We start from the raw sequence: 18177 nt of genomic DNA, 5'->3' as shown, positions 1-18177 counted from the left end.
CTTAAACCTTGTGTGCTTCTAACCCCAATGGGCCCCTGTTGGGTCACTATGCAAGAAACTAGAGGGCTGCCTACAACAGGCAGAGTATACAGTCAACACACAGCTCCAGAATGAAGCTGGTTCCTGCCTCTGACTCTCGATCATTGAACAAGACATTCATTTTCTTTGGGCATTAATTTCTTCTCTGTAAAATGCACACAGCAATGCAAGGATCTGACCCACGCACACTGTGAGGAGTCAACCAGCAACATGTGCCTCAGTCTTTCAACTGCAATAGAGAGAAACGCAACGATCCCTCATGCTTGTCTTTCTGATGATGGCCTCCTGACTCAGGGTCTTAGCACACACTCTTCCCACTTTCTTGCAATGCCTTTCCCTACATCTTCTCATCCCACTTTCTGGCTCTTTCAGGACTCCGGTCAGTGGTCACACCCTGGAGTAGCCTCTACGAGCATCTGTATTGTTCACGTTTCTCACTGCTGTGACAAAACACCTAACAGAAGGGACTTAAGAAGGAAGGGTTTATTTTGGCTTGCAGGTCAGGGAATCAGTCCATCATGGCAGGGAGACACGGCAGCTGGTCACACTGTATCCATGGTCAAGAAGCAGAGAGAGGTGAGTGCTGGAGGCCAGCTCACTTTCTCCTTCTTACTCCATCCCAAGATAGCAGACCTGTAGCTAGGGTGACCTACCCTACTCAAGTTCCCAACTTGGCCCAACCTAGAAACTCCCTCAGAGACACAGAAGTTTGTTTCTAGATGATTCTAGATCTTGTCGAGTCTTCAGTATTAATCATCACAGATCTAACCTAGAGACCGGCAGAAGTCATTCTCTGCCTATGTGGCTTAGGATAATCAACAAGCAGGCACGGCTCCTGTCTGCAGGATGACAACGCACTCCAATCCCCAGTGATACCTAAAATATCTTCAGACACTGCCAGGCAGACGTCCCATGCTGATAAAAGCAGATGCAGTGTCTGGTATGGATTAGGTGCCAAGAAAGCACCGCCTTTCCCAGCTGCCGGTCCCGATTGACTTCCTGGAAGCTTACATCCCGTGGCCATCATACCAGGGCAGAAGCTGGTCTACCTCAGTCTCCTTTCTGTAGCACACTGCAGTCTTCAGCTGGAGTGTGAAGACAGGAGAGAGCGCCGAGTGGGCAGGGGAAGCCTTCGGCCCCTCCTGGCCTATTCCCTCCCAAGGGAACCAAACCAACTCACATCCCATCTGCATCTGCAGGAGCAGTGCTGGGCTCTCAAGACAGAGGCTCTAACAGAATCCAGCAGGCAGGAAACCTTTACAAGGGAAGATGCATCTGTCCAGGGCAGGCCTTAGCAGCCTAGGGCATACATGGCAAAGCATCCACAGACAGAGGCAGGCAGGAGACCTAAAGCTGTCTGTCTCTTTATAAAATGAGGACAGGAGCCAAAATGGTCTCAGTCTCTGCCAGGCCAGTAATTCACCTGTTAGTTGAGAGCCTCTGTTCAGGTGGTAAAAGATCTGGGTTCAAATCTTGGGCCCTGCCTCTTTCTGTCCTTGTGCCTGTGTTCCTCTCTGAGCCCCAATTGCCAAGAGGAACAATAAGATCTAGTTAATGGCCTAACAGCTCCCAGGTAGGGGTACCCAGGGACTGCTAAGCACAGGTCTGACCTATGTATACGTTCTAGTTCCCTAAATCCAGCCACTTCAATTGTCTCTTTTTGCATGGTCAAGATTCCACTCTAGGTCCAGCTCCAATGTCCAAGCACCAACAAAGAGCTAGCATTGCTAAGCACACACCCTCCCTTGACACCCGGGCTGGGTCTAATAAACCCACCTTAAGTCCAGGATACAGTTAAGTCAGCACGTTTTTAAGCCAGATGTGGTGGCAAGTACCTACACCTCTAGTCCTACTTGGAGGAAGAGGATCACTTGAGTCAGGAGTTTGGGACCAGCCTGGGAAACATAGAGAGAGCCTATCTCCAAACAAAACTGAGCACACACACTCTGCTTTTGATGCTCCTATAAGCCCACTGTAAAGTCAAAACATCCCAGGTCAGCCCACTGCACTGCACTCAGTGAACTATGCATGCCTATACTCATTCTAGGTGGTAAGTGTTCCTATGTGGCACTTGGCTGGGTCCAGCACTCCAGGACTGGCCAGGCTGGTCCCTTAGAATCAGCTCCTTTTCCTCTCTGACCCTCAGGGCAACTACCACAGAGCTGTGAAGAGGTTAGTGCCTGGCTCTTCCCCAACCAAGGCTGTGGGCAGCACTGTGACCATGTGACCAGTTGGTCACATGCCTTGGTTGCCTCACCTGGACAACAGGGTGTGCACCCCTCGCGCAGGAACATGATGATGGATGGGAGAAGTTGCTCTCTTCCCAGACTTCTGAAGTTGTCGTCATCACCATTGTTAAGAATTTCAGAGGGTCGGGGACAGGCTCTGGAAGGTCCCTGGCATGAACAGTTCTGCACGTCCCTACTGCCAGATGGGCAGACTCGGGGTGGGACACACAGGTCACTGAGCTTCGTCGGCATGATGATGAATGTGTCTTCACTAGGGAGCCCTGCCAGGCTTGGTGCCCCAGGTTCTCCTCGGAAGCTGTTTCTGGGTGGGGCCCAACTGGGCCATTTAACAGATGTTTACTTAACCAGGAAGTGAACTTGGAGGCTGAAGGCAGTGTCCAGGGACATGCTTCTGGGAACAGGGCTCCTCCCAGGAGCGTGGGGTTGGGGCACAAGGGCCTGCACATGCTATTGCCCAGACTCAGGTTGTGACTGTTGACATCAAGCAGCTGGCTGCCCCTCGCTAGGGCTATCCCCAAGACTAGCCAGTCCTGCCCCAGTCAGCTCTCCTCAGACAAATCCGCTGTTTATAAGCTCAGCTACTCAGGGCCGGTCCTTCCTCAAGGGAATCTCATTAAATGGCAGGACTGAGGGAGAGTCCAGAGTGCTGGCTTTGTCTCCGTGCCTTAGTTTCCCCAGATGTGTGAGGAGGGAGCTCTAAGAGCCCTGGGTGGGGACCCTCCTTTTCCTAAGCATCTGTGGGAGTCTGGAAGCATCCCTGAAGTTGGCTGGACTATTCTGGAAATGAGTAAGGACAAAGGGGACCAGGAGGGCCTACTCATCTTTCCCTCAGCCAGACCCAACTGGCACTTAAAAAGATGTAAATCCAGCCACGCTTCTCCTCACTTGACTCACAGAACAGAAAGAGTGGCCTTTTATGCCAGTACATAGTGAACTTTGCTATTTTTAAGTGAATTACAGGATTCTTCTTTTCTTTCTCCTCCTCCTCCTCCTCCTTCTTCTTTTTTTGAAACATGGTTTGATGTACTTGAGGGTGTCATTGAACTTCTGATTTCCCTGCCTCCACCTGCCCAGGGCTAGGGCCAGAGGCGTGTGCTACCACAACTGGCTTATACGGTACGAGGAATCACCCTTAGGGCTTCAAGCATGCTAGGCGAATACGCTACCAATGGGGCCCCAGGACTAGCCCAGGTGAGCACTGCCAGGCTTGCCCTGTAGTGTGTAAATATGGATGAGAAATGGCTTGTTACAGCAAGACATTTTGGGGTCCTTTATTGTTAAGAGGGCGGTGTTATGCCAGGGCCTGCCCCACAGGAATGGGCTAAGACACAAATGCACAGGTCTGAGAGAGTGTACAGTTTTGAACGGCAAGCCTGATTGGCACTGTGCTGTGACACAGGCAAGAGAGCCCCATTGTGTGTTTTCTGTCTCTCTGTCTCGTCTCTGTCTGTCTGTCTGTCTGTCTCTCTCTCTCCCTGTGTATCTCCCATATTTTCAGTACACATTCATCACAGACAGACACTAAGAGGGCAGGCCTCATGTTAAATATTCTTAGCATGATTATAAGACTAGAGCTTCTAAATGCCCCTTCCAATGTGCTACCTTCTGGAATCATAGCACAGTGGCTATGACTAACTTGCAAGCTCCCATGCTGGCAGCAGGAGGAGCCAGCTCACAACTGTTTTGCCCCTGCATCTTACTTTGGCTCTAGAAGGTTCATCATAACTTCAAAAGCCAGTAGGTGTCTGTATGATGATCTCCTGTTGGCTCCTGCCTCCTGCTTCACTTTCCCATGCATGCTGGCTAGTTCTTGTGTTAACTTGACATGAGTAAGAGTCAAATAAGAAGAGGGAACCTCAATTGGAAAAAAAAATCCCCACCAGATTGGCCTGTAGACAAGCCTGTGGATTTTCTTAAATCGATGGAGAAGAGCTCAGCTCACTGTGTATGGTACCACTCCAGGGCTGGTAGTCCTGGGTTGGATAAGAAAGCAAGCTGAGCTGGGCAGTGGTGGCACACGCCTTTAATCCCTGCACTTGGGAGGCAGAGATTTCTGAGTTCGAGGCTAGCCTGGTCTGCAGAGTGAGTTCCAAGACAGCCAGGGCTATACAGAGAAACCCTGTCTCAAAAAACCAACCAACCAACCAACCAACCAAACAAACAAACAAACAAACAAACAAACAAACAAAAAAAAAAAAAGCAAGCCATGGGGAACAAGCTAGGAAGCAGTACTCCTCCATGGCCTCTGCATAGCTCCTACCTCCAGGTTTCTGCCTCCAAGTTCCTGCCTTGAGTTCCTGCCCCGACTTCCCTGAACAATGATGGACTATAGGCTGTACACTGAAATAAACTCTTTCCTCTCCAAGTTACTTTTGGTCAGTGTTTGTGTTTTATTTTGTTTTGTTTTTGTTTTTAGTAATAGAAACCTTCACCTCATGTAACCATGGCCAATTCTCTTACGAGGACAGCTCCCCCATTCCCTCTGCTCCTACACAACCCTCATACCCCAACCCAAGCCTCAAATACCTCCTTAAATATGCATGGCTCACACACAGCACCAAGGCTGCCCTGTCTCACAGACAGCCATTGCTGGACTGGGAGACACATCACACAGACAAGTTGGTAAGAAGGAAGCGCCAAGCTTAATTTAAAGGCGAGGCTAGGAACCCCTGAGGTTGAGAACAGCATTAGCATCTTCATCAGCATCTCACAGAGCTGAGGGTGCTGCTGAGGCTGACCTTCAGTGAGTGCACAGAGACAGTAGGCATCTTGGCACTGTGCCATCCGACTGGGGCCTGGGTGGGGTCTGGTATGCTGGTTTTCTAATAGGCACCGAGGAGCTGTGGGTGTTTCCTATGCACACTGGGTACCCAGCAGACCATTCCATAACACCAGGAAGGAGGTAAAAAGGGGGGACTGTGACCTGAGGTCATTAGGTAGGGGACCCTCAGCATCCTCCTGTCTAGCTCCCTGCCCTGGCTGCCTCTAAACTCAACACTGGTGTGTGATACCTAGGCAGCCTAGGTACCTCTGGACCCAATGAGTCCTCCCAGGACTCCACACTGCCTCAGAATGTCCCTGCTGCAATAGCATGGGCCACAGCCTTCGCAGGTTCCTGGGAGCCAAGAGACCCAGCCTTGGTAACACCACTGTATGGAGGGAGTTACCTGGTGCCTTCCTTCTATTAGCCTGCCATGTGAAGAGGTGTACCTTCATCAAGTGCAGAGATGCAAGTTAATGTATCCAGTTATTCATCTACTTATCCATAGATAACAACTGCTTTTTTATGCACCAGGTCTCCTGAGGCTGCTCGAATGGGGGAAAGCCACTCACACAAGTGGGCAGAGATACAAGGACACAATTCCGGGATCAGGAAATGGGCAGGAATGCTGTAGCAAGAACAGCAGGAAGTGACGGTTAGCACAGAGGGTAGAGAGTGGAGGAAATGGCAAATGCAAAGGTCCTGGGGTGGCTTCAGGACAGGCAGCACTCGGTTCTGCATCCTCACTGTGCCTGGGCAATGGCCGGGTACTGCTTGACTTTATTTGGTATGTGGCACAGCAGAGATCAGCCTTCACCGTTCACATCAGAAGCACCAGAGTAAGAGAGCCAGTGAACTCAGTTTACGATCTGGTGTGTCTCCGAATCTATGGGCCTAGAAGGCTGCAGCCGTGAAGCTACGGACATGGGATGCAAGAAGAAACTGGGAAGGGCCAGTACTTGGGAAATGCCCCATATACAGAGGGGACAACGTGGGACAGCTGGAGAGATGAAAAGGGAAGACACAGTGATAGTGCCAGTGAAGTCTACAAAGGAGGATCTACCAGGGCCGCATCCTCATGAACATGGGGTTGTGTGGACATGGAGGCAAGACCTGGATCAGGGAGGAGGTGAGGGTGTGCAGAGTGATGTGGAGGCCAAGGAGATGGGCACATGTGAGGGCTTTAGGAAGACTGTGGGCATCTCCTCCTTCCCCAGCACCATGTGTCTCTGGCTAGCCCTCCCTATAGGTCTTGGCATGTGGAGAGTTCTCAAGTCCCTTCCTCAGGAAGGCAGCTGGAATCTTCTGCACCATAGGTAGGAATGTAAGAAGGCAGAAGCCACCCAGTGTACAGATGAAAGGTGAGACCGCGGAGTGTCATTAAGGAAGGGACTCCTGAGGTGAGCCAGGCTAGTAGTCACAAGAGACAACACCATCCACTCCTCACATCCACAGAGACAGAAAGCCGTAGAGTGTGTGCCAGGGGCTGGAGAAGGGGCATCTAATGAAGATGGAGCATCTGTTAGGAACGGTGGAGAAGTTCTACAAATGGATGGTGGAGGAGGCTACACAAACCTGCTGTGCTTCATGCCACTGAACTTAGAAGGTCAAGCCCAGGAGATACAGCTCAGAGAGGTAAGGACTTGCCCAGCACACGCAAGTCCCTGAATTTAGTCCCCAACACCACATGCGCAAACTAATGCGATGAAAGCCATTTGTTGTGCACTGTATCATAACATTTTCCAGAAATGGAAAAAAATCCAACTTCTCCCTCCTCCCCCAAGATCCCCAAATCTCTATCCAGGAACCCCTGTTCCAGTACTACAATTTGCTTGCCTCATGTCTTACAGAACTAAGCAGCACCCAGCCCAGCTGGTACCCAGCAAGTGCAGGGTGCTCATCAAGCACGCTGGGTGGGAGGAACATGGGTGAGGGCACGGAGGAGGGGCAAATGGGGCAATATGCAGGAGTGAGTACCCAGCAGGTACACGCCTGAGCTCCAGGTCTGTGTGAGGACTTATGGGAACCACTGGGGTTCAACTGGCCACGAACCTGGAGAAGGGGTAAAGATGATATCATAAGTGGAAGGACTGGAGCCAAGGTCAGCTTGGCAGAAGCTGTGGTGTGGGATCAGCCTTAGGAGACCTTTCTGCTGGCAGAGTATGTCTGGGAAGGGCTGGGCACTTAGGGAAGTGTGGCTAGGTGCAGCTTGTGGGTAGGAGGTACAGGGAGGAGGCATGAGGAAGGGCCGGCTCCTGGCTGGACACTGGTCTCCCGGGAGCTGGTATTTTGCCCGAAAAGTCCCCGTTAGCCTGCAAAGCACATTCATTGTTGGGCAGGCGGGGTGCACCAGTCTGTGGCCTCTGAACGCCTTTTACAGCAGAGCTATTTTTAAGCCCTCCTCTCTTTTCCTTTCTTCCTCTCTCCTCCTTTCCTTCAACCTACACCCTCTGTGTGTCTGAGTAAAAATGGGTGAGACCAGACACGGGGGTGGACCAGCCGGACTTGGCTTCCTGTCCTGTTCCTACCTTCAAACATCTGGGAAGGGTGGAGCTCACCACTGTACCCCGAAAACCTCCCTCCTGGGCCTCCCCAGGAGCTCCTACTAAATGCTCACTTCTCTTCAGAGGTAGTCAGGGGGCTGGGAAGCGGCTCCTGTCTTGCCTCCTGCATAAGGCTACACAGGCATGGAAATGAGGCCTCTGCCTGTGGAGCCAGAGGATTCTCTGACCTAGGGGAGCACAGAGGGCAGGGTTTTCCCACCTCACAAGCACTGTGAGGGAATAGGGGATGCCCCACTTGGAGACTTCACTGCCTGTCACTAGCCACAAGACCTCGGGCCCTTGGGAACTTGAAGCTAGGCCAGAGTGGGCTTCATAGCCTCTGGGAGCAATGCAGCAGCATACCTGGAGATCAAGCTCCTGAGAGCTTCCCTGGAGGGAAAGTTTTTGTTTGTGGTGCTGAGGATGGACCCTAGGACCTCAAGCACAGGAAGAAAAAGCACCTTCTTCCACCGAGCCACACCCCAACCCAGGAAAATTCTGGGTTTTTTGGGGGGGTATGAGGCTGCGAGAGAGCTAGTCACCACAATGTTTTCAGGCGAACAGCAAACACATCAGGAAGACTGTAAATGTCCTCCACGGTGAGGCGGGTGGCCAGCGCATCTGAATAGTGGAATACTATGCAGTAAAGAAAACGTGGGAAGACCTCTGAAGTACTATGAAAGAAATCACAGTGATCTACATGGAAGAAACGGGGTTGGGGTGGGGGGAGAACAGTTCCTGAAGAATGAATTCTGTGAGAGTGGGGGAAGGGGTGGGTTTTGGACCTCAGGGCACTAGCTCCTGTCTGGAGTGACGCTGTGCACAATGCACAGTGCAAGGGAAATGTAATTTGCTTGTTCAATTGTTTGCCCTTCCTGTGTACACATGTGCTCATATGGGTGTGTGCACTCGAGTACTTGTGTGTGAAGGCCAGGGGTCAACCCTGAGTTCATTCCCTGACCACTCCCACATTGGTTTTTGAGACAGTAGCTCTCACTGAACCTGGAGCTCGCTGATCTGACTGGGCTGTGAGGCTAGTGAGCTTCAAGGAATAGCCTGTCTCTGCCTCAGTGCCAGAGGGGTGCTGGGGTTACAGAGGCATGCCATGGTAGTTAGCACTTACATGAGAACCAGGGAACAGTGTGAAAAGGAAATTATCCACTGGGCCATTTCCCCAGTCCAGGAAAACCTTGTTTTAAAGGTGATTTCAACTCTGGTACATCTTGCAGGCCTCACAGCAGCAGAAGGCTGAGGATGCTCAGATGAGCAGGCTCTGTAGAGGGAAGAGGTCTTCTGCAAGAGCCCAGCCCTTCAGCTCTCAGAATAACAAGATGCTCCTGGCCTGACTTGGCCAGGCCTTGGCTAGCCATTGGCTCTATCTGGTGTGACCCCAGCCAGACCAGCCAGGGGACACTTGACCTTGGCAACTGTTGCTGCCTTAACTGTCCTGATCCACAGTGTCACACTCCTGAACTCTGATCTCTGTGTGTTCTAACTGCACAACAAGCATCACTCTGAATCTCCTGGCCCCATCCCCACCCTGCAGCAGCCGCCATAATTATTTGTTCAAATTCACAGACAGGAAACCAAAGGATGTAGCAGTTAAGAAGTTGTCTGCTACTATGCTGGCAAGTGGCAGAGATGGGTTTGAACCAACTCTCGGTCCCATGTTACCCCACTTCTGGTCTCTGAGTGGACATGGATGCCCAGAGCCTTAGGACCTCACTGCTCCACTGTATCCCTGTCCCTACCGTGGCCTCTTGCCACACTCTCACATCTGTCTTGTTGGACCCTCCCGTGACCAACACCTCTCATTTTAGAGATGGGGAAGCTGATGGGCCAAGGTGACACATCTGGAGGAGGAGCAGCACGGAGCCTGAGTAGCAGCCACCAGTTCCAAATCCCTGCCTTTGGTTTCCTGCTTCCAGATCCCACAACACCAGAGATGCTCAGGAAAGCCAAAAGCCTCTCTAATAAGTACCACCAATGTGGGGTTCTCCTTCTTTCCAGCAAGGAGTTGGGGTTCTCTTAGGTGGAAGAATGTGTGGAAGAAGAACAAATACAAACCAGCCAGACCCGTTTGGCCCCCCAAGCCTTTCAGCTACCAGCAGCTGACCCTGGGCCAGTGGCTTGATCAATTAGCCTGTGTTTCAGCTATAAAGGCGGAGCGAATTGGCAATGCCAGTTATGAATCTCTGGGGCTGCACTGTGGCTCAGCAACAGAAGGAAGAGGAGAAGGCAGGGCAGAGGGAGGAGGAGAACCAGGAAGGTTAGGAGGGCTGCAGGGGCTGTTGAGAGCCAGGGTGATGGAGGGGAAAGCCGGACGGCCCAAGCAAAAACAGCAGAGTATGCAGCAAGGCAGGAGGAGGCAGAGCAGAAAGAGGCAGGGGCAGGGGCAGGAGCAAGGGCTGGAGGAGGCAGGACAGGGTCAGGAAGAGGCAGGGGCAGGGGCAGGAGCAGGAGCAAGGGCTGGAGGAGGCAGGACAAGAGCAGGAGGAAGCAGGGTGGTGGAGGGAAAAGCAGGTCAACCCAAGCAAAAACAGCAGAGCAGGAGGCAGGGCAGGGGCAAGGACAGGAGGAGGCAGGGTAGGGGAAGGAGGAGGAAGGGCAGGGGCAGGGACAGGAGGAGACAGGGTGTGGGCAGAAGGACACAGGGTAGGGGCAGGAGGAGGCAGGGCAGAGCAGGGCAGGGCAGGGGTAGGCAGAGCATGGCAGGGAAACACTATGGACAGACTCCTTCTTGGGACTCCTACACAGTTTGGTTGATCACTTTGGGGAAATAGTGTTCAGAGACCCAACTATATTTTTAAAAGTAGTCAAAGTCTGGCTACAAAATGAAAGACAGTTTGCTCCCCAGAAGCTTGGTGAGAGCCAGGTCCCAGCCCAGCCTCCACAGTCACCACCTTCTCTGGCCACTGGAGGAGGCCGAACTGCATTCAGAGGGAACGTGGGGAGAAAGGGGAGCAGACTCGGGGAGGGCTTCTGGAGAAGGTGGCCAGATAATGGCCATGGCTCCTGCACGCAAAGGCCACCTGGCTCCTAGGGGCGCCTGGGAAGACCGAAGAGTGGTAGTGAGGGGCAGTCAGCTACTGCCAGTACCCCAGGAGGCGATACTGCATCCATCCACACTGATGTGCCACACCATGATCAGTTCCTGTCTCCACCCAGACAAAGGTCCTTTCTAAACAGCTTTCTATCATCTTCTCCTACCATAAGCCTACTGCTCAGGGAGACAAAACCAGCGAGCGTCCTAGACTCTGTTTCCAGTTGACGACACTCTTCCCACTCTCCCGATTCCCGCCTGCCTCATAAACACAGTAGAATCTGGGTCCATCTCAACACAAAGCATGCAGCTCCACTCCACATTACCCACGAAGACTTTGGAAAGCCCCAAAGTTATTCCAACAAGAAGTGTCTTCGACCACACTTCTCAGAGCCTCGGCCACTGCCCAATCAGTGACTGCGGAGTGGCTGTAGTAAGGGGCAAGGTGTGACCTTTCCCGTTCTCTCCACTTCTACATCTCTGCCTCCAGATCCTTCCCCAGCCCGTCACCTGGGGGTGCCCTACCTTGTGTGAGAGGCTGGGGTCTCTTGAAGCACTGTCCTCCTCCTCTGAGCTTCCTTGTTCTTCATCTGATGTGAGGTCCTCTCTGGGGGCCGCTGAGATGGGACAGACCTTGTAGGGCTCAGTGTAGGCGCTAGGCAGAACAAGAGAGAGGGTTAGAGCTGCTTGTCTAGCTCATTCCATGAGCCCCCGTGAACACGGGAGGGTGACCCAGTATGCACTCCCTTCCCACTCTGGTTACAGCAACTCCCTTTCAGTAGATCAGACAAGTCAGGCTCTCTGTGGTCCTGGTGCCTTTACACATACTGCCTAAGATAACCCCAGGTCCCTGTCAGGTCCAGGCAGGCTAAGACACTGAGTGAAGACTGAAACAATTTAGCCTTAAGGTCAACAGAGGCTTCCTCCCCAAAGGTCAGACCTTTCTTTTCTTCATTCCAAAATGTTAGATGTGGGTTTCTCCTTTTGAACTATGAGAGCAGACAGGGTCTCTCACCATAGGCTTCCTGCTAAGGTGCAGGAAAGATGACCAGGTCTGTTGTATGCTGGAGCCTCTCTACATCTGCCCTCCTGTTTGTTGTGGTACTGTGGGTGTCTGTGGTGTAAGAAAACAGGCACAACCAATGTGGCTGGGCCCAGGTCCTGCCTTCCAGAGCCACCTAGGCAAATGTGTAACCATTTGTCTTTATCCCACAAGCCGGTGACATGGAGTCTGGGGCATTTCCTCTTAGAGGTGGCAATGGTTTACCCGCAGGAGCCTGTCATGCCTACACAGGGCCACTGGTCATCAATAGTGAGGGCAGAAGTGGTCTTCTGAGCTTCTGGACCCTCGTCAAGGAGCACAGAGCAAGGCCAGGCCTTTTGTACAGCATACTGAGAAAGAGGGAAAAGCTCCCAGCCAGCTTTGCAGGCATCAAGCTCCTCCCACATCCACTTCTCCATAAGCTCCCCGAGTCCACTGGTGCCTCCAGCACAGCATCCGTGGAACAGGCCAATTCCTGCCTCAATGTCTATGACACCTAACTCCATCCTCACGGTCTGCCTGTCTGTTTTCCACGTACTGGTGAGACCTTGAAATTCACTCTGGTCATGTGGCCGTTTTGCTAAAAACTCTCAATAAGCATGCTGTCATTGTCTAGACTGAATCCCACCCAGCTTGTCCCCCATGACCATGCTGATTAAGACAGTGGGCAGATCTGGGGAAGGGGGACTGGGGCGGTGGGTAAAGTGCCTGCTATGCAAGCATGAAGACCTGAGCTCAGATCCCCGGCACCCAGGTAAAAGTGGAGCACAGTGGTATGCACCTGTAACCCCAACACTGGGAAGATGGGGTTGTGGCCAAGATAGGTAACCCTGGAGCTCACTGACCAGCTAGCCTGGCCAAGTGGACAAGTTTTATGTCTAGTCAAAGGGCTGGTGTTGAAAAAGAACTAAGGTAGACAGAAAAGGGGAAGACCCAGGGGTCAAAGAGGTAACATGTACCTTTAATTACAGCACTCAGGAGGCAGAGGCAGGGGAATCTTTGAGCTGAAGACCATCTGGGTCCATATAGAAAGTTCCAGGACAGTTAGGGCTACACAAGTGAGACTGAATGTAAAAAAACGAGAGGAAGAATCCCCTGCTGAGTTCTGACCAACACACACACACACACACACACACACACACACACACACACACACACACACGAGCACATGCCCACAGGAACATGGTAGCACATGAGAAGGTTCTGCCTTCCCCCTTTTCTGTCTTCCTTAGTTCTTTTTCAACACCAGCTCTTTGACTAGACTTAAAACTTGTCCACTTGGCCAGGCTAGCTGGTCAGTGAGCTCGAGGGTTACCTATCTTGGCCAACACACAAGCACAAACCCACAGGAACATGGTAGCACATGAGAAGGTTCTGCCAGCTTGGCCAAAACCCTGGCTCTATCACTTCAAGCAAGCGACTCCCTTCTGTGCCTTGACTGGTTTTCTATTTCCATCTATAAAATGGGTGGGAAGCAATACAGAGATCCAGGCTGCTCTGAGGACTGATGAAGACTCACAAAGGCCCCCAGCAGGGAGGCGAGAGCACATACCAGATGTTAGGATGCTGTCCCCACAGCCCAGCAGCAGCAGACCAATGTGTGGATCAGCCTAGCCCACCAGAATAAGGAAACCACTGCAGAGCCAGCCTCACTTTGGCTGGCACCTCATCTGCTCTCTAGTGGTTCAGAACCAATAAAAATGGCCTCATCTCTATAGTAGCTTGATGCTGGGAAAAACAGCATGAGGTCAGATGGCCAAGTCTAGAACCCAAACATCAGGAAGGGGGGCTCTCCTTGAGACCTTAGGTGAGGCGCTAAAGGTGGTGATCAGCCTTGGCTGTCTGCTGGATCGGGTTTGGAAGTGCCAAGGAGACTCACACTGCACACTGTTGCTTGTGTCTAAAGCCTTCCAGAGAATGTCAGGGAAGGACTAGAACCACTGTGAACGTGGGCAGCGCCATCACAGAGGCTGAAAGCCTAAGGGGACAAAGAAAGAGGATGCGGGGGAATTCTCTATCTTTGCTTCATGGACATCACACGCTAGCTGTTCCTCCCCTCCATGACAGGCTGAAACCAGCTGAAGCCAGGAGCCACGGCCAACGGTTTCTCCCTTGAGGTGTTTCTGCCTGGTGTCTTGTCACAGCAGTGCAAAGCTGACCAATACACACAACTTGTTTCTAGTCTGTCAAGCTGGAGCCGGTGGGCCCTGTAAGGTCGCATGAGAGCGTGAGGGTAGAGATGGCCACTTTCTGGTATGAAGGGAGCCCTTCCTCCCAAAAGGAAGAGTCACCTTTAGCTTCCACTAAGCTGTGTCCTCCCTCTGCGTTCATTTCAGGTTTAAAGGGAGCACGACAAGCTGCCCAGAGCTTGTTACCTTAATCGACCCAGCAAACAAGCCTGGAGTTGTAAAAAGCCATGTCTCCTCTGTGACTGGGTCTCCTGCTGTCCAACTCTGACCGTTAGCTTCCATCTCTAATGACACAGTCCAAAGGGCCTCCTAACGTATCAGAGAGCATTCCCTCTTGGGAAAGCTGCTAGCAAGCTTGAGCCTGCAGTCCACCCCAGCTGGAGCAGGACATGTGTGACTGAGGCCAGAATGTACACCTCTTCTCGCCAGCCTGTCAGGGAGGGGAGGGGGCTGAGGTGGAACGCTCTGCAAGCTGGAAAAACTGAGACGGAGACAAAGCTAGCAAATGTGATGGTTGATGACCAGTGCAACAGCTGGAGGAGCCAAGGAGAGGACAGAACGAAGGGTGGGGGACAAAGCTGGGATTTCCAAATACTTGGCCTTCACTTCTGACTCTGGGCCTTCCCAGCCCACAGCACTTTCTCTGAATGGGACAAAGCACAGAGAAAACCTGATGAGGTGGAAAGAGACTTAAAGATGGGCCCGCCATCAAGCCAAGGGCACGAGCAATGCTGTGGGTGGCACACTGGGCCTCAGTTTCAACATCTGTATAATGGGGGTGGAGAATGGTCCAAACAAGCAGGGTCAAAGACCCCTGGGCTGAGGCCAGCCTGCAAGCATCCCAAGGCCTGGCCCGCCTGCCACAGTCTCCCATCTGCAAGAACTCTGCTCCGTTCCTCCTGGGGAGAACGCCCCTCCATGCCTGGGGTCAGCCAAGGGGTAGATAGCCTTGTAATGTTTCCCAGAAACGGCTCCAAGGAGAGGGTTTTTAGAGAACTAGAGTTCCATTTTCCGCTAAGTAAAACCAAGCCATCTAGCTCCCTAACCTGTGATGTGTCCTCCAACACAGCCCTGGGGGTGGGAGGGAGTGTTTCCCACTTAGGACAGCTTTTCTGAGATGTGACTCACGGACCATGAATTTTCCCCTGCACCAAGAACGACTCAGTGCCTTTTAGTGTGCTCAGAGGGCTATTCACCTGTCACCATGTCTAATGAGGTGAGACCTTTATCACCTCCATGTCCTTTAACTGTGTGCAAGAGGTCCTGGCAACCTTTAGCCTACTTTCTCTATTCTAAACCTCATGTCAGCAGGAGCCACTGAATGAGGACTTCTCTCTGCAGCATCTCTCTCTGCAATATCTATCTCTCTGCAGCATCTCTCTCTCTGCAGCATCTCTCTCTGCAGCGTCTCTCTCTGCAGCATCTCTCTCTCTGCAGCATATCTCTCTCTGCAGTATCTATCTCTCTGTAGTATCTCTCTGTGGCATCTCTCTCTGCAGCATCTCTCTCTCTGCAGCATCTCCCTCTCTGCAGCATCTCCCTCTCTGAAGCATCTCTCTCTGCAGCATCTCTCTCTTAGTAAGGTGTACTGAGGGCTCACTGAAGCTGTAGTGGGCATCAACCCTTCATTTCTTTGCATGGCTAAATAATATTCCATTAAGTAGACAGACCATAATCTGGAACCTCTCTGTGCTGTTATCACTAAGATTTCTGGGAATGCTGGAGTACCAGTTCTTAAGCAGCTAACTCGTGTTCCCTTTAATCTTTACATGTATGTGTGGGACTACCAGGCACATGATCACTCTGTGTTGTGAGTTTTTAGGGACTACAGATCATCTCATGGTTTTACATCCCTTCCAGCTCTACATAAGTGTTCAGGTTCCTCCCCAACCTGGCAAAGACTTGTCATAATTGGTCTGTTTTAAAGGGAATTTCCAAGGATTTTCTGATCCTTGGGCTCAGCTCAGCCTTCTCTCAAATCCTGTAGTCTCTTCTGGCCAAAGTGTGTGTGGGGGAACAATCATTACTGTGGCCTTTAAGGTTTATTTTTAGATAATGCATGAGACTTGAAGTCTAGTTTAAAGCTATGCAGAACTCAAAAAATGGCAGACTAATATAAAGAGGTGACATTCTAGAACAATCCACAGGGCAGAGCTGGAAGCCTGTTGATCCATTGATGCCTTGGGCTTTAACCTGGACAAACAGCAACCTCTGTTCCCATCAGGTAAATGTCCCCAGATACCCTAGGGCTTCTAGACTGGTGCTCCTAGGAGGTGTGGGGCCTTTAAGAGAGAGGCCAGATGGAATGAAGTTACACTATTGTTACCTTGAAGGGGACAATGGGACCCTGGCTCTGTCCCCCCTTCCCCTCCTCCGTTCCCTCCATTTCTGGCTGTGAATGCAGCTTGGCTCTGCCATATGTTCCCATCATGATGTTGCACCACAGGTCCAACTCAATGGGGCCAACTGATGATAGACTGAAAGCTCCAAAGTTGTGAGCTAAAAACAAACCTTTTCTATGCATAAAGAGATTCACTCAGGCATTTTGTTACAGTGATGGAAGCCTATGAACACATTCAACTCAGTACTGGTGTGAGCAATAGATGAGGGTTCCACTGCTGCTCCTTACAGGTAGCTACACTGTTGATACCTGGGCCTGGTCTAGAGAGTGGGCTGGCTCAGTGGGAAACAGCAATTTATCCACAGAGATGTGCTCTCAGCAGCTGAGCAATACCCGCTAAGGCCCGTCCTGCGGAGGTGAGAACCTCTTGGAGCAGATTCTGATCCTGGTCCCCAGGGGGACTGGATGCCCAGTGTGGAGTGACATGTTAGAGAACCTGTTTGCCTCAGGCCAGATCTGATTCTGCCACTTAGCAGTCCAATGACTAGGAAAGATATTTAGCCTACCTCAGTGTCCTATTCTGTAAAGTGGGGTGGTAATACTCCCAACCCAGAGTTCATCTGAGTATTGACAGCAGGGATATGCAGACGCAGATGGTTCAGAGAAATATCTGGTGACTTTATTCTGCTTCAGTGTGACCAGAAGGCCAGGCTGAACTGTGAGACAGACATAGCTCTTAGTACTGACAGACTGGCTGACAGACCTTCTTCTGCCACCAGCTCGATAGGTGACATGCTGTGGGCTCCTTACCCTCTCTGGGCCTTGGTTCCCTCAACTGTAAGATACTAAGCCATTCTTCATACCATGTTCTGTCATAGTCTTCTACCTTAGTTGCATATGTTTCTGTAACAGTCACCAGCACCATTAGGGAGGAATCAGGGGCGTGTGATGTCTATGTCTCCCAGGGCAGGTGCCCAGTGGACTTGTATTAACTGACCTGACTCCTCCAGTCCCTCAGGCAGGACCCTGCTGTCTGCATATATACAGTACAGAGCTAGGCACACTCTGGGAGGTGCTCGTGAGCTGGGCATTATCCCAGCAGCTCCCATCACCTCTGCTGGGGCTCAGAACGAGTACTGCTGTTCTGCTAAGAGCACAATAGTCAGCTACACCTCCATGGGTAAATTGTTACTTTCCCACCAAACCTACCCTCCTCTCTAGACTTCAGGCACAGAGGCAGCGGAACACCTGGAATGGATTTGTCCCTTCCCCTACGTCCCATGAGTGCTCAGACTGGAAACTGGAAGGTCCTGCTGTTCTTCTCAGCTTTCCCCACTAACCTGGCCCAGAGCAGGAGGAAATACAGACACACTGGTCTATCATTCTAGAATAACCCAATCACAAAGAAGCAGGAAGGGTGTGAGCGATTCCTCTCACTCCGGCAGCTGGAGAGGATATCGTGGCCTGCGATGGCTGCAGGGCACTGCACAGTCCATCTGAAGCCTCTAGGAGCCAGGAGATGGGTGGCTGCCGGGTCACTGTGGAGGCCAGAAAGCCAATCCCTCCTCCCACAGCACAGCCGGTCAATAAAGCCAGCTGCAGCCTGGGAGAGGAAGAAACCACATTCTGAGCCCTCCCATGTGCCTGCCAGGTGACCTGTGCCAGGCAGCCATGATGAAGGTAAAGATATATGAAAATGAACAGTACAAAGCTGGGCGGTGGTGGCGCACACCTTTAATCCCAGCACTTGGGAGGCAGAGGCAGGCAGATTCTGAGTTCGAGGCCAGCCTGGTCTACAGAGTGAGTTCCAGGACAGCCAGGGCTATACAGAGAAACCCTGTCTCGAAAAAAAACAAAAAAAACCAAAAAACAAAAAAACAAATAAATAAACAGTACAGCATCTCAGCGTGGATATGTGCTCTCATCTTTAATAAATGGCATAATTATATATATATGTCAAAGAGTTTAAA

The 18177-nt window shown here is 51.6% G+C and overlaps 1 protein-coding gene across 1 annotated transcript in view; it reads right to left on the bottom strand.

Moving 5' to 3' along the window:
• Fgd5 (FYVE, RhoGEF and PH domain containing 5) overlaps positions 1 to 18177 on the bottom strand; it is a 93255-nt gene that overhangs the window by 35683 nt on the left and 39395 nt on the right. The window contains exon 3 of the mRNA XM_031382604.1: positions 11161 to 11290. Coding sequence (XP_031238464.1) covers positions 11161 to 11290 — 130 coding nt within the window. The remainder of the gene's footprint in view (positions 1 to 11160; positions 11291 to 18177) is intronic.

This window comes from Mastomys coucha, unplaced genomic scaffold (genome assembly GCF_008632895.1).
Source record: "Mastomys coucha isolate ucsf_1 unplaced genomic scaffold, UCSF_Mcou_1 pScaffold20, whole genome shotgun sequence".
Taxonomy (NCBI): domain Eukaryota; kingdom Metazoa; phylum Chordata; class Mammalia; order Rodentia; family Muridae; genus Mastomys; species Mastomys coucha.
This window is presented reverse-complemented; position numbering and strand designations above follow the sequence as displayed.